Below are 16,044 nucleotides of genomic sequence, written 5' to 3'. Positions count from 1 at the left end.
TCATTTAGATATAGGTCACTTTATTCAGTTGGGTAGAGGCATGGAACTGCGAGCGAGGAAGGTGTAGAGTACCATAATAATAATAAATTTTATGTATATTCCTTCAAAAAATGTCTTTCGTGCGTTCAAAGTTGTTTTCGCAGATTCTCAGGTTCGTTTAGATGCAGAAGTTTCAAATCGTCGAATTTTTTTTTCAAGTCGGAAAAGAGTGATTTTTGGGTCTTTCTTTTGATGTTCGTTTAGAGGAAAAAAATGTCAGGTATTTTTATTAAAATTTCAAATTTTCCTAGTAGAGTACATTAAAATAAGGATGAATAACTACTATTCCGAAAAAAAAGGATTAATTAAAATGACTTTTCGTATTTCAAAGATTTTACTTTTTCCCCAAAAAATGTTCCGTCAATTCAAAAAACTTTTTACCCCACATTAGACCACTTGATAATTGATATTTCCCAAATCAACGCAGGGAAACATGTATAAATACATATGGTGTTCAATCTTTTAAAAATATTATGTCCAACGTTTGCATACCGAAGAATTTGGGGAAAAAAAGATGTAGATACTCTTCCTGGTCAGGAACACAGCTAACAAAATTTTGTAGAATGTACAATGTACGTATGCAATCCCAAAGCTGATAATGGCAGAATAAAATTGCTACTACACGATCCCGTTAGGTCTTTCTCCACTCCTAGCAAGTCTCTTCTGAACATCAGCTTCATAATGTGTCAAGGCAGCATCTAGAGCCTGAAGCAACAAGTTGCACATAAATTGGATTCAACCGAGAGACACAGCAATGCTGCAGGCATTAAATGCTTAAAACGAGATTTCAGAAATTGCAAGTAAAGCAGATATCACAGAGCTTTGGATGTGTTTTTCATCTTCTCTCTTATCATGTGTTCGTGTTTTTTATGCAAGGGATAGCATGGAACTCATAGTCACAACTTGAATGAAAAAATGATGGCATTTACTGATTCTAAACTACAATACTGAGCACATAGATATATATATCATCTGAGTAGGAGGGAAACGATGAAGGTATAAAGGTTACTCCAGATGTAGTGAAAAAAGTTATAATCCTATTGCAAGTTCCTTTATAACTAGTGGTTTTTAAATTTGTTTGAGTTTTGCTGTGACAAACACATCGGAGGGCTTCTTCCCATTTATCAACTGCTCATAGCATCCTCAAGTTATAATTTTATCCGATATTTCAAATTTTTTTTTCATATTTTTAAACCAGTTTCTCGGATCTTCATCTATCCACATCCAACCACAAAATACAAAAAATAAAAGAGAATGGAGTTGGAGATTGGTTCCCCCAATACATTTTATTTCAATTAGCTCACTACTCTTGCAAAAGCTGTACTCTATGCACGAAAATCTTAATGAAACCTCATTGGGGAGATAGTACTATACCTGTTGCATTGGCTGAATGAGAAGTGAAACTTGATGCCTGAAATCCGATTGAACAGATACCTTAATTTCCTGCTACCAGATGAAATTTTAACAGTCATAAAGGCAATGCAGAATGCATTGAGAAGTCAACACATCTAAAATAACTGAAGGTACCTGTAGCTTTGGATACACTTGTGACATTGCATCTTTCAATCTAGCAACCTGATTAAGGCATGACAATGGAATAACAAACATCGTCTTTCACTACAATTTCATCAAAATCTAAATTGAAGGAATGAGATCAAAGAAACAATTGTAAAACTATATTGCACATAGGGATGTAAATGAACCAAACCGTTTGCGAGCTATTCGAAGTTCGGATCGATAAAAAGTTCGTTAAAGTTCGTTTGTTAATCATATCAAGTCAAACTCAAGCTCAATTTCGAGCTCGAAATTTAATCAAACCAAGCTCAAGTCTAAGGATATTTGACTCGTGAGCTCGCAAACATTTTCGATAATAGGCTCGCAAACATGTTCGATAATAGGCTCGACTCGTTTAGGTAGCTCGTAATCTCGAACTTGACTCATTTGTTGAGTTGACAAATAAAAATATTAGTACTAATGTCAATGGAAGGAATTGAACATAAAATATAGTTGAAAAAAAGATGAATTTACACCACATAGTCACAATTACATTTTTTTATCTTGCATATCATTATATTAAAAAATTCTTTAAAACATAATAAATTAACAGAAATACACCAACTTATTATTTTTTCCTAAAAAATTTACATCACCAAATCATATACATATTGAGTAACTTTACAAATATTATCGTAAAATATTATATTAAATTGAATATAATGAATTTATATTGATTAAAAAATAAAATTTACTTGGAACACAGTGAATGAAGTATTACCGGAGTGAAGTTATTGCAATGTTATTTATATGGTGATATTAGTGTATGGAGAATATTTGTTATCTGGATGTTAGATTTATTTTTTTTTTGATAAGAAACTGTGATTTAATATAATAGATTTAAAGTTTACAAAACAAGTGGATGAGCGATCCACGAAACATAACCGTGATAAAAAACAGCGCACTAGGAACAAATAAAATTCCAATCCCTAACTAGGTCCGATATTCGCATATTGTGAAACTGCGTTATGTTGAGCGTCCAAGTCGCCACTTTGAACTTGATCTTCTCCCATAGTTCTTCCTCCGAATCCTTTATCGCTAAAAATTCTGTTATTGCGTTCCATCTAGATTGACCAGAAAATGCACTGAATCACTACGTACCAGAATTCCGTTAGACCCTTCTCCTTAAGGAATTCCTGATCCATAAGCAGCATGTCCCTTAATCTGCAAGGGAAAGTCCATTGGAAGCCCAAATGCTGCATGAATTTGATCCATATTGTAGTCGTGAAAGCACAGTGCAGCAGTAGGTGGTCCTGATTCTCCCCGCTTTTCTTGCATAAGCAGCACCACTGGGACTTAAAATTATGCCCGGCCTTCTTCTCTGTATTTCATCGCAAGTCTGCAATTTCCCCAAAGCCACAATCCAAGAAAACACTTTTACCTTTTGTGGTATCGGTACTTGCCAAATGTTAGTGTATTGTGGGAAAATTGGAAAAGTGCGTACTGGAAAGAATGATGAATAAAAAGATGAAACGGAAAAGACTCCGGAAGGATCCCCCAACCAAACACGAGTATCCATAGTACCCACAGACAATGTAACGGAATCTAAGACCCCTAATAGGTTACTGCACTCTTCCAACTCGAAAGTATTTAACCTTCTTCTAAACCTAACATCCCACTGAAAGCTAGACTGACCCTGACTATCATTACTCGAATAAAACTGGTTAATTGGCTTGTTGGTACACGAAGAGAGGCGGTACAGACGCGGAAAACACTCTCTGAATGGCATCTCACCTGCCCACCTATCCTCCCAGAATCTTAAAATGTTTCCCCCCTTTAGCACCGTGCCAATCATCTGATGACAAGTCGTTTGAGAACTAGAGATGAACTTCCAAGGGCTTCTCAAAGTCGACGTCCTGGCCAACCTTACATCCCACCCATTTTCTTCATTCCCGTAAATGCTTTCCAAAACTTTTTTCCATAACGAGTCTTTTTCTACCGCGCACCTCCACCACCATTTTCCTAATAGAGCCTTATTTCTTAAGCGAATGTTACCCAATCCAAGACCTCCCTTATCTTTCGGCTTGCACACTTGTTCCCAACTAACAACGTGGCAATGCGTCTCCCCATCGGCCCCATCCCATAGAAAGTCCCTCATCATTTTTTCCATAATCTTAGCCACGCGAACCGGTACCTTGAAAAGAGACATATAGTAGGTTGGCATTGCGCTTAGAACCGTTTTTATCAATGTCAAGCGACCCCCTCTCGATAGAAATGACTTCTTCCAACTTGCCAACTTTTTCGACATTTTTGACACCACAGGTGCCCAAAATTCCATCTTATTTGGATTCCCTCCCAACGGTGCACCCAAGTACGTAATCGGCCATTGCTCTTTCTTGCACCCAATTTCCGAAGCCAATCCCTCAACTTCCTCATCCGAGTAGTTCATTCCTAGAACAACACTTTTATCAAAGTTAATCTTCATTCCAGATCTGCTGCAGAACAGTTTTAAAAGTTCGACCACCTTCAACATGTGTATCTTTGATTGGGTAAGAAACAATGTGTCATCCGCGAATTGAACGTGCGAAATCTCTATGTTTTCCCTTCCAACCGCAAGATCTCTCACAACATTTGCCGCCTTCACCTTATCCACCAACCTCCCCAACCCATCGATCACTAGATTATATTTTTATTTCTGATTTAAAAAATTAATTCATAGATATATTTAATTTTTAACAAGCTCGAATTAAGCTCAAACTCGAACTCAATTCTATGCTTTACGAGCTCGAAAACGAGCCGATTTCAAGTCAGGCTTGTTAAACATGACAAACGAGCTATTAATGAATCAAGCTCGAGCCAGGTTTGATTATCATGATAAACGAGCTTTTAACGAGCCCTCGAGCTTAGTAATTTTAATACAAACCGAGCTCGAGCCTGAAAATAGAAGCTCGAATCGAACTTGAGCCTCAAACAATCTTAAACGAGCCAATCTCAAACCTGCTACTGTTGGTTTGGTTTGGTTTGGTTTGGTTTGGATCGTTTACATCCGTAATTGCACACCCTTAGTTTCATGAGGTTCAAAGTCACGCCGAGGCTCAACCTGTTATAACTCTCCTTTGGTTTCAACAGTCAGGAGCATACAAAACCAGGGGAAATCCCTCCCCTCTTCCCAGGAAAAAATACTACTCTGTCTGCCAAAAGTTCCTAGCACCACTAACTTATTCGCCTAAAACATTATGCTGATTATGTGGCAGCCAGCTGATGAAAAGAGAAGGAGAAGCTCATCGTAGCTAAGATAACAAATTTTTCGTGTCAGGACATGTTGCAATACTTTGTTAGACTAGCTATAAAGAATTCAATAATGGCACATACAAGGATTTCAAACGTGAGAACTAACCTTCACATAAAGGTACTTCGTTGTTACTGGGTACGACGACCAAAAGTGCTTCAATAATTCCTGGATAGACGTCCAGTGCTGAAAAAAAATTATATTACTCGGACATCACCAAGGATTGATATACACCAATTGCCACAAATAAGTTTTTATTCAATTGATATAAAAATATATATACTAACGTCATAATTGAAACATTTTGCATGTAACGATTTAATTTTTAAGTATAAGTTTGAGTCAGGGCTTACATGTAAAAGTTCGTCTTTAAGAACTTTTGGCAAGCCATCCAAAACACTTTCATGAGGGTTCTTTCCAATATTAAACTTGGTGCTAGAGATGTTCTGGGTCAACACATTAAGGACCTATAAACAACAACGCAGAGCAGTAAACTTTTGTAGCATCAGCCATCGGTAAAGTATGCAAGCCTCTCTCTCTTCATGAACCACGTCAAAAAGTGTTCATGAACAAAATACCTTGAAAGAGACTTCTGGATTCATTAGTGGTTCTTTCAGACCTCTCTCTCTAACATCAGATATGAGTTCCCTCAAGGAATCATAGGCTTCACTGGACCGGACACTACGTAATACTGTATATGCACCTGAACTTGCATCCCCCAATGGTTCTAGGGCATTAGCATGTTTAAATTCAAAGTAATCCCGAGGATCCTGTATAAAGAAATCAAGAAATTATAAAATAATAAGTTTCTAATTCAATTCCCAAAAAAAAGGTCAAACCTTTATGCATAGGGGTGCAACTGAAGGGTCTTGAGGCCCCCAAAGATCCTCAATCTCAGTCATTCGAGAAATCCTGTCTGAGCGTTCTCGATCCAAATTGCTATCAGATAAGTCATTAGCCAGTTCAACTGCAAATACAGTTACAAGTCAACAAGCATACTTGTCGCATATAAAAATGGAAACTAAGAAAGCCAGGCAATAGCAACCTTGTTTTGTCCTGATGAGGGCTTCAGCAACAGACCTTGCATCTCCTAGACCAACATCTATTATCAGATTGTTCAAACAAAAAAAAAGAAAAAAGTCAGGCTGTCCTATATTTCAGCAATGGTACAAAGTAAGATCTAAACACGATGAAGTAATTTTATTGGATAATAAACAAACTGCTTTGGCTTCTTATATCGGTGGCTGCAATATAAAATGAATAAACAACAGATGAGCAGCAGAATTTGCAACAAAACCAAACCTGAAGTTGTTAATGGATATAAAACAAAATTTGATTACAATTATATGAATAAGCACCATATTAAATAAGTTATAGCAGACAATGAGATGCTGCAAAGCAGACTAACACAAGCACATGCTCCCGTATACACAAACACATTCACTCACCATTCACCAACACTACAGAAAAATCTCTAGATTCTCCAAGGGTAAGACTTGGATAAATAACAATAGTCTTGCCATCAACAAACAACATCCACATCTCATACAATGTAGCTAGCCCTTATTAAAGAATTAGGTTCAACACCTACGGGATCTGCACAAACAAAACATGTCATGATGTCTCTAGACTCTCAACAATTTCCGGACTGCTGAAAATAATAACCCCAGCTCCTAACAGGTATCAAAAGCAACAAATAAGACCATACTCTCACGGACCAGTAAATTATTTAAGAACTTCAAGTTGCATCGAAAATCTCCACTTCCAAAAAGCCGAAAGCCTTACTTATTGATAAATAAGCATTAGAAGGCTCTGGAAAACCAACCTACAACTCTTCCTTGAAGAACAACAGCTGCATGTTGGTTGAGATTTTGTGAGAAAGATCTTCGATATGGCTCATATTGAGCATCAAAAACATCCTTGGTGTCATCATTAAGTAGACCACGATCCTACACTTTTATGGAGTACGTTTATTGAGCATAATGAATTCATCGATCAAACTGTAACATGCCATGAATACCAACGTGCAGTTACACAGGAAAAAATGCTTAGAGAGAATAATAAATACACAGGGAAACTAAACATCAAGGAAATGCCTGATGTAGTGAACACAAACAACTTATTCTTAAAAGTATTGATTTTTTTGGATATCAGATATTTTTCATAAACTTGAGAGCAGAAACAACATATTAAATGCAAAGTGGGTCAAAGAAAGCCTCTATTTGAAAAAAATGTCCATGGACAAGTTCAAGTAACAAGAATAAGATTGCAGATTGTCGGTGCCACAAATGTACCGGGATATGTATGTAGTCATCGCCCTTATCAGCTTCCATGTCCACAGTTGGATCGACACGCCTGATCTGAAAATTGAGTAAAATTGTCACCAAAATGAGCGAAAGATAATTACCGAAGAAACAAGATGCTGCATGAGAATGTCTATTAAAGCACAATAAAAAATAAACTAACTCATTAAAATGACCTTTCTGCGAGCTTCATCGGCCAACATCTTGTCTTGCTTCAGAAAAACAGCAAGCTCCTCATCTAAAGCAGCCTCTGCTGCAGCAGCAACCACATTTCTTGTGCTGTGAAAATATTCTGCTCTTGAATATTTGGTCCAGAACTCTTTCTCAGTCATCTGGAATAAAATTAGTAAAATTCATTTTCTAGTGACTTTCGTGGTTATAGCAATACATACAAACACATGAACCACACTATATCTTCAAGGCTTTCGCAAAAGGAAAAGTATAGATTCTTACTATACAAACCACTTATCATTTGCCTAGGCAGCATTTTGAAGAGGACAGCAGTGTTTTAATCACGAAATATCAATCGCGTAAATTACTTTCAGAACAATGACAATTTTTAGTTTCTGTCCATATGCCATATAAGTAGAGAAAATATCACAAAGTCATTAACTGATTCTTTGGAAAGAACCCTTAAATAGCACAACCCAAAAATGAAATTACTTTGAAGCATTAACAGATATTGCACATGTTAAATATTATTACTATTTAAGAACCTGAACTCAGTAGATGCTCAATCCTCTTTCTATAGGTTCTACAAAATATAAAGATCGTCAAAGTCAAAAGGCTAGAGAGATCACAATCTAACTTTGGGTAAAAAGTAATAACCGTGACGATAAAAGTTTATTATAAGAAATAAAATCATATAAATTTTCAAAATATAGTATGATTTCATAAAACCCGGGTCCAAAATCTCTCTCCGCTTGTTTTCTCCTAAATATCTACTCTCGGCTTTCCTCGGTATTGAAATTCACCACTCAATCCCCTTCATCATCTTCTTGTTACACATAGTGAGTTATGAGGGCATCGATGTGAAGATCTGTAAAGCTATCTACATAAAAATAAAAATAAAAACCTTTTCTTTTGTGTTTAAAAACTCTTGATGGATAACAGCTTGACCATCTGTTGGATTATTTTCCAGGCATTTACCATAGTGAGCATTTGCCGATGGTTCACTACCAGCCCCTGACCATGGCAAAGGGGTGGATTTATTCCCCCAGCCTCGACCGCCTTCACGAAGGTATGCCCCTCTCTCATAAATTGCCTTATATTACTATCAAATAATGGTTGGGCTTGGAGATTTGCCCCAATTGTTGATTCTGAGCCCAAACAATAAGCAACTAGAGTTGAATTCTCCACTACCAATATTATATCCTATTCTAACCATGTATGGTCCGTCTCTATGGTATTTTCATCCTCTGCGTCCCTCATCAACTACATTATTCTTTAGCGTAACTGGGTCGTGGCTACTGACGCTCCTCATGTCATTTCGTAAACAACTAAAGAAACAGCCCCGTTATTATTCCACTTAATCTCCATCACTCTAGCTTAGGGATACTCAAATTGTTCAAACTGACCTTTGATCTTGTTTAAGAGAAGCAAGCTGCTCACAAGGATTTGTAGCTATTCCCCCAACCATATCTTCTTATCAGCTCCTCCACTAATCTTGCTAGCCCAAACACAGGAATCTCCTTCACCCATAGAATGAAAGCATGGGTGACGCCAAAGATACAAATATATCAAGTCACACCTTATAATATGAGGGTGTTTCATTAATATCAAGACATTGTTAAGCCTTGGAAATCCACTCAATTGGATCATAACCATATAATTAGACTCATTGCATTGCTTGTTTCAGCTCCTCAAACCCTTCATCACAGGCTTCTGATTTTGGTCTTCGACCTATGGATATAAGGGTTGTTCCACTAGCTTCTTCAAATCATCCACAGCTCCCAATGATTTTCCAATCGAATCCAATTTATCCTCATGGAAAAAAACTTGCCTTGAGTTATTTTTATCATATTCCTCTAAACACATCACCATCCTAACAGTCCTAGGTTCGCTTCTGCACGCACGTGTGATTGCCATGATCTTTGGTGTGTCAGATCCCAGAAATTGGACCAATTGCTACAACTACAATGTTCTTTAATACCAAAGTGAGGTGACAAAACTGGATAAAGAATATGAACCTTATGGAACTAAACGATAATAATATAAGAATTTCAACATGATGCAACCCATCAAACAAAAGAACCCAAGAGTAGCAACTCTACACTAGAAAACACATCATGCGCTGGTACAAGCTAGACCCCTAAAAGAATGAAGAACCAAAATAAAACTCAATATCTCAAAATAGTCAAGACTTTCCCCTAGCCCTTCCCCTCGTATTTGTCCATGTAAACTTCATGGCCAGGACCATAACAAGAACCAACTATGACTCAGCCAAAGATTTGACTTCTTTCTATCATCACTAAATCACCATGGCCTCCAAAGCCTCTAAGTTTGACTCATTACAGGATAATAATGACATGATTAAATTTTAAGGCATCTAGATCCAGGTAAAAGAACCATGAATGAAGCACCAAAAGTTCAGGAAACCCACTGAAAATTACAACAGGGCATGCGAAGAACATCACATCAACCATAAAGTTTACTAGTGTACCAACGAGTGCAAGGAAGAAATCAGTTAAGAAGAACCGCAAGAAAATATTTAGCAAACAGAAACATCTCCAAATACGTTCAGAAGTTTCAAGGTATTCTAACCTTGCTCGGGACAAAATTCAAATATGCTTGGCGAACAGCTGGTTTCTCGGCGAATATCTGAATAAAAATTCAGAATCCATATGTTAAAAAAGAGCACAGATGCGTACGCGAAAAGTATGTCAAGCATTCAACATAGTTATAATTTACTTGTGACAAACAACAAAACAAAGAAAGAGGCAAATAGAAGAAAACTACATTTTCAACTTTTTGTCTTCTCTTGTTACACATCAGTCAGTGACTTGTTTCAACTATTTCACTCAAAATCCAAAGTTTTATATAACCGAAGTAGAGTTGACAACACAAGGTGGTCACTGATTAGTAAGCTTATTAAATGACAAAACCGAAATAGATTTGTCAGATTTTATGAACTAATTGTTGAATCATATCATCATCATCCCAAAAAAAATGGTCATTATAAATTCAATATCTTAGATATGTCTCTTCTAAAAATTGTTGCTTAATTTGAATATTGAAAGAATTTTCTGAGTGGCATAAACTTAAAAACAAACTTATCACTTGATGTTTATTAGAAAGATTCTTAAAGGATATCGTTTTCATGATTTTATCATTCAGTTACGCTCCTGGGTCATGTCCTTAGTATAATGGCATCACACAAGGCCATATCAATCGTGGCCCATTTAAGATTGTCTTTCCTCCAAAAATTTCAACACTAGCAAGTGAGTTGAATTAAGGTACTTCAGTTGTTGCCTATGGTATAGGAACTTAACTTGGAGCACACTATCTGGATGAGGCATCTTTTCACTTACTGCTGCTACACGAACCAAAAAAAAAACTGGAAGAAAGAAGGAAACATACCTGATGGATGATTTCTGGTGTCAGGTTAAATGTAACTCTGTTTGACTGAAAACACAACAATTAAAATTGAGACTGACAGGTCCATATCGAAATTATGGAATACTACAGAAACTTGTCAAGGTTCACACTTATGACTTAACACATGCAGTAAAACCTAGGTTCAGAAAGACTGAGTAGCCATTAGCTTGTGCCTGTTGTAACAAGCTTTAAAAATATATATACACGCACGCACGCAAATTCATATGCTGCATCAATATTTACTTTTGCAGACAAAAACAAAACAAATACCGTCTATGATCATCCAAAAACAACCATCTCTTATAATAATTCAGATCCATCAAAGCAAATATTAATTGTCACAATGGGGTGATATCATATATGTAGCAAATAAAGTTTCAACTTTCAACTTCCAACTTCACCACTATCCCCAGCACCCACGGCCATCCAGCACCAGCACTTTTCTACTCATGAAAATGATGGACCACCAAATCTTCCCATGTCAATGTTCCATTAATATTAGCATCTAATGCCCATCAAGAAGACCAAAACAATGCCGGAAGAAGAAATGATTGGCCTGAGAATGTAAAAGGCATAACTATAGCTCTATATTTTCAGCCAAACTCCCTTTCTTTTTCCATTTATTTTAAATCACCAGTTTTCTGGTTTTCAGGGTGTAAGATGGTTCTGTCTGGGAGAGGATATGGGTGTGAATGAACCTAAAACGTTAAAAAAAATTTAAAAAAAAAGCTTAAAAATGTGAATGGGTCATGTAATCTCAATCCTCTGTGATAGAGCATTAAAATGGTTTATGCATGTTGCGCTGAAAGGGCCACAATATCGAGTGTGAACCAACCAGCACAACCCACAATCCAATCATATTAAGGGCCAACATTTGGATGACAAGAATCAATTGGAATCAGCAAATCCACTTTTGATTACATAAAACAAGTACATCATATGATATGGACAACCCTATTTACGCATAAAAATGAATACTCAAACATGCACATAAGCATAAGAGTGGTGAAGGAGCTAGTAAGTACCTGACCATCAGATAATGGTTTTACAGTCCACATTTCGTTTTTTAAAGCAACCCACTGCTTTGGCCGTTTATTGTCATTCTGCTCCAGCAATTTCTGTTCTCCACAGGTAAACAATAAATATTGATTATAGATGTTCCACCAATAGCTCCTCGAAACCAGCTAAATATCACTTCCACCAAACTTATTTCAAGAGAATACAAGTGACCTTCCATAAAACCAATTTGGAATGGGAAAAAAAAAAGTCAACCACCTTGAGATTTTGAGAACAGGCAACAAGAAAAAAAACAAAGGAAAATTACACCTTTCCTTTTCATCTCTATTTATTTCTCATAAATATTAAAAATGACTTCAAATTCCAGTAGCGAACCTTCCTTGTCGCCCAGAATTCAGCTTCCGTCAAGATACCTCCAATAACAAATTGTTTGTGAAGTCTCTGTAATTCGCTGCCACTCACACTTGTTAGTGTTTTAAATTAAATAGGTCTGGTCAGACTATCAAATATAAACAGCAAAAGTCATAAAGAAGGATAACAACCCACTTTTGTTCGCATTGTATGATAAATAGGTGTGGCCAAAATTGTAGGATACCACTAATAACCTATATTAAATCATAACCACAAATACGCCAACCTAAGATTTACTTTAAATTTGAAAACCTTATGATGAAATGGCTGTAAAATTGCAAAAACAATATATCCGTTATTATTTTCAAATGGTTCATGAGCATCAAAGCTAACATTTTGAATATGATGGAATGAAATATAAATCAACTATTTATTGGGCAAGCATCTATAAGCCCAATACTTCCCATATACAAGGGCAAAAAGCTGTTTCCAAAGTGAAAAAAGAAGGTATTTAGAAAAGTCTTTATTTAGACTTTAATCATCCAGCTAAATACAACATCATAATTTATACAACTCAGATATAAAAGAATGAAACAAAAAATCAGGTAGAGAGCAGTGCAAGGGGCAAAATGTACCAAATAAAACAGACTCTATATACCTGAATGAATGCAGTCAACCACCCCCCCGCACTATTACTATATGACTATTCACTTTAATTCATTAGTATTATACCTTCATCAGTTCTGTTGGTATGAAGATGAGATAAAGTTATAGTATATTGCCCAGAGGAACCAATTGAAAGTTCAATCAATCGTATCTTTTATATGTCAAGTCATCCATGGGTGGTTTTTTGGATAAGTGGATCTAAGTGGAATCATGCTTGATCTCAAAGATATATATGTTAAGAACCAAATAAACCAAAATGTTTGTCTTGTCAGATAATGTCAACGCCAATGATCTTATTAAATTGTCTAAAAATGTGTTCACCTGTTTTCCTGAAGTAGCTTAATTCGACACTCCATTTCTGATGTGCTAAGTTGTTCAGTACCAACTGGTGCCGCGGACTTATCAGAGGTCACTCCTCCAGCTTCACTGTGAAATGCAATGGCAGTGGCTGCACATAAGTAAGCAATTACCAATGTGTCAGGTTCATAGGCTTGCTTGACAATCATCGGATATATGAATACCATACTCCTTAACAGAGTAATTCAGATGTAAGTCCCTTTAACATATTCAACCACGATTGTAACTCACCGACAAAGTCCCGACATACATCACGATCCGGAAAATTATCGAACTCAAGAATATAATTTCCACCCTGAAACAACACAAATGGTCTGCCTGTTAATTAGATAAAAACCAAGGTCGACGGTAACATTTCAGTCTGCAAAGGTACTAAATAAGATTCTCAAATTGAATCGGATATTTAAATTATAACAAACCTGGTCCTGAGTAAGATTCAGTAGGGCCTGCTTAGCACCCTCCTTGGTAAATTTGTGTCCTGCAACTTGCAAATGGAGATAATTAAAGGCACCTCAGGGGCATTGTTGCACTTCAATAATGGAAAACGAGACAATGGATGCACAATTAAGTTGGAGAGAACATATTTTCAATCCATTTGTACTTCTTAGTTTTTTTAACATGGTTTAAAGATGATTCACGTTTTTCTTTTAAATGGACGGAACACGATCTATAGATTTGAAATTACTTTCAATACCATGGACTGGAACAAATAACTCAAATCTATAAGAAATCTTTCAACCAAACATAAGGATCTTTGATTATTCATTCTTCATTATTTTTCCCACTACATGAGGATGGTTTACCAGAGCATTATAACAAAACTCAAAACCATAATTCAGAAGAAACTATCTCGGGGTCCAAACAGAAAAGGAAAATGATAAGATATAAGAACCTTTAATCATTCCAAATTCCACATTCAGCCTTGCAGATGATTTTGGATCACTGGGCATAAACATAAACCTTTCCATAGTCTGGAAACAAACACAGAAAATAAGAATATTGACACCATAAGACATAAGAACTTTATAAGGATTCAATATTTGATGCATTATCAAAACTGCTCAAATATGACAATAGCTATATAAAAGCCATTGGGAATAAAAAGTAGTTTTGAACAGGTTAGTACCCATTGTGTTGCAAGTTGCAACTGCAGATTTAGTAATTGAAGAATTTGTAATAAATGTTTAGGCACTTTTGATGCCTTTGGAAGCCATGAACAAGGGAAATACAAAGATACAAGCCACGTTTAGGGAGATTTTTCTCCCTATTTTACATCTTTGTTTTGCGTAATGACAATCTTTTCTCCCTTGAAAACGACGTACAATTCTTTCGCTATCTAAGTGATGCCAAAGTTTCAGAATATTTCCTGCTTTGTTTAATAAGAAATTTATCATCACATGTGCACTCTCTCTCCATCTCTACCGCTCCCTAACTCTCTATCTCTCTCTATCTATCTATCTATCTATCTATCTATCCAGACAACAATTGACCAAATACAACCACAAAGTGTTGTTTTTGCCTCCATGGATTCTACGATTGCACCAATTTACTATGATGGGGTCTTGACTGTGGCCTCTATGATGCGCTAGAGCTACAGTGCTATACATGATGGTTTCACCTTGAAGTGTAACTTAAAATAGCACTTGACCAATTAATGAGTCTGTGTGGCGCAAGCTGGTGATGCTATACAATGCAGAAAACATTTAGTTTCAATTTGCGCTCTTTCATTAGAAAGTTCCACTTTCGAATAGTCATGAGCATCCATAGTTTCTAGAAAACTTCGGGATAGAATCTGGTTTGGTTACCATAATTTTTCCAAGAGTTTAATTGCAATCATAGACAGTAAAATAGATAGAACATCAATAACCTCCATCAATTTTTTTCCTCAATTTGCAAATTTCCTATAGCATATCCAAATTGTTGATTTAGCTCAATTCACTAAATTTTTTGAAGAATTTTTTGCCCAACTTATAGATTTAATTTGGTGAATTCCTCAGTGAGCACCGATTATTACCAATTAATATGTTGAGACCGGAAATTTAAAGTCAGAATTTGAATTGAAAGCCACAACAGTTTGAGGAGACAAAGCCTCAAGAAGATTTGAAATAAGGGATATGATGATGAAGAAAGGACTAATTTTAGGACGGAAGTTCGGCGTATCACTTTCTCCCATTTAGAAGAATAACAATAGTTTAAACACGCGATACCAACCAAGTATACTCATTCTACCAAATGCATTTACTTGATCTTCATCGTGTAACTCGCAACAAATGGTAAGAAAGAAAGCTTCGTGAAATGTGGCGAGAAACTGTCGTTCGTGTCACTCGTCACCCATTACATGCAGACCATTGATTTGATAAAACAGCAGAACTCAAAATCGAATACGAGTACTATTGTAACCAGGCATCAGATAAAACATGGAAAATTAAAGTAAGGGTTCATCACCAATTTGAGAACGCCAGGAACACCGGGGTCCTTGACAGAAGACTTGTACTTAGCACGTTTCATCACCTCCGCATCCATCACAGGGATGCATCCAATTCAACGGCGGCGACAATGATTCAACCAATGAAACGGATATCTACAACATTGGCCGATTGAAAGTTGTACCGCAGAGGATTAGGTTTTCGATAGCGTTAATGAGCCGTGGAGCATCCATGAAGGCAACGGATCTGGCGACGGATTGAGGGTTTGTATATATTAGATATTCTGTACACATCATCTGTGTACGGTCTTTCTACGTTGACTAATTTATTACTAAATTTAATAAATCAAGGAGAGATTAAATTGATATTTGAATTATAAAAAAAATAAAAATAAAAAACAAAAGTGCAATATTAATATTATATAAGGATATATTTGAAAAAAAAAATTAGTTTTTTACGTGATTATTATCATGTTCTCAACTTTAATAAAATAGAATAGATAAAA

At 36.2% G+C, this 16,044-nt stretch overlaps 1 protein-coding gene across 2 annotated transcripts; it reads right to left on the bottom strand.

Annotated features, from left to right (window-relative positions):
* Nucleotides 1–560: 560 nt before the first annotated feature.
* On the bottom strand, nucleotides 561–15,822 carry LOC142540660 (general transcription and DNA repair factor IIH subunit TFB1-1-like). 2 transcript variants are annotated; one of them, XM_075646972.1, is made up of 20 exons: nucleotides 15,559–15,820; nucleotides 14,006–14,084; nucleotides 13,533–13,591; nucleotides 13,345–13,408; nucleotides 13,078–13,204; nucleotides 12,115–12,190; nucleotides 11,748–11,840; nucleotides 10,705–10,749; nucleotides 9,889–9,945; nucleotides 7,302–7,457; nucleotides 7,117–7,182; nucleotides 6,648–6,771; nucleotides 5,868–5,924; nucleotides 5,662–5,789; nucleotides 5,401–5,592; nucleotides 5,176–5,289; nucleotides 4,931–5,008; nucleotides 1,567–1,614; nucleotides 1,414–1,482; nucleotides 561–744 (listed from the first exon to the last, which is right to left on the bottom strand). In XM_075646972.1, the coding sequence occupies exons 1-20, from the start codon at nucleotides 15,634–15,636 to the stop codon at nucleotides 658–660; spliced, it is 1,797 nt and encodes a 598-aa protein (XP_075503087.1). In that variant the 5' UTR covers nucleotides 15,637–15,820; the 3' UTR covers nucleotides 561–657. The 2 variants fall into 2 exon arrangements, with proteins under 2 accessions (XP_075503087.1, XP_075503088.1); XM_075646973.1 differs by lacking the exons at nucleotides 561–744; nucleotides 1,414–1,482; nucleotides 1,567–1,614 and adding an exon at nucleotides 4,613–4,823 and having other exon boundaries at nucleotides 15,559–15,822.
* Nucleotides 15,823–16,044: the final 222 nt, after the last annotated feature.

Source organism: Primulina tabacum, chromosome 3, assembly GCF_025594145.1.
Source record: "Primulina tabacum isolate GXHZ01 chromosome 3, ASM2559414v2, whole genome shotgun sequence".
NCBI classification, from domain to species: Eukaryota; Viridiplantae; Streptophyta; class Magnoliopsida; order Lamiales; family Gesneriaceae; genus Primulina; species Primulina tabacum.
The sequence above is the reverse complement of the archived record's forward strand: the minus strand, read 5'-3'. Positions and strand labels throughout refer to the sequence as shown.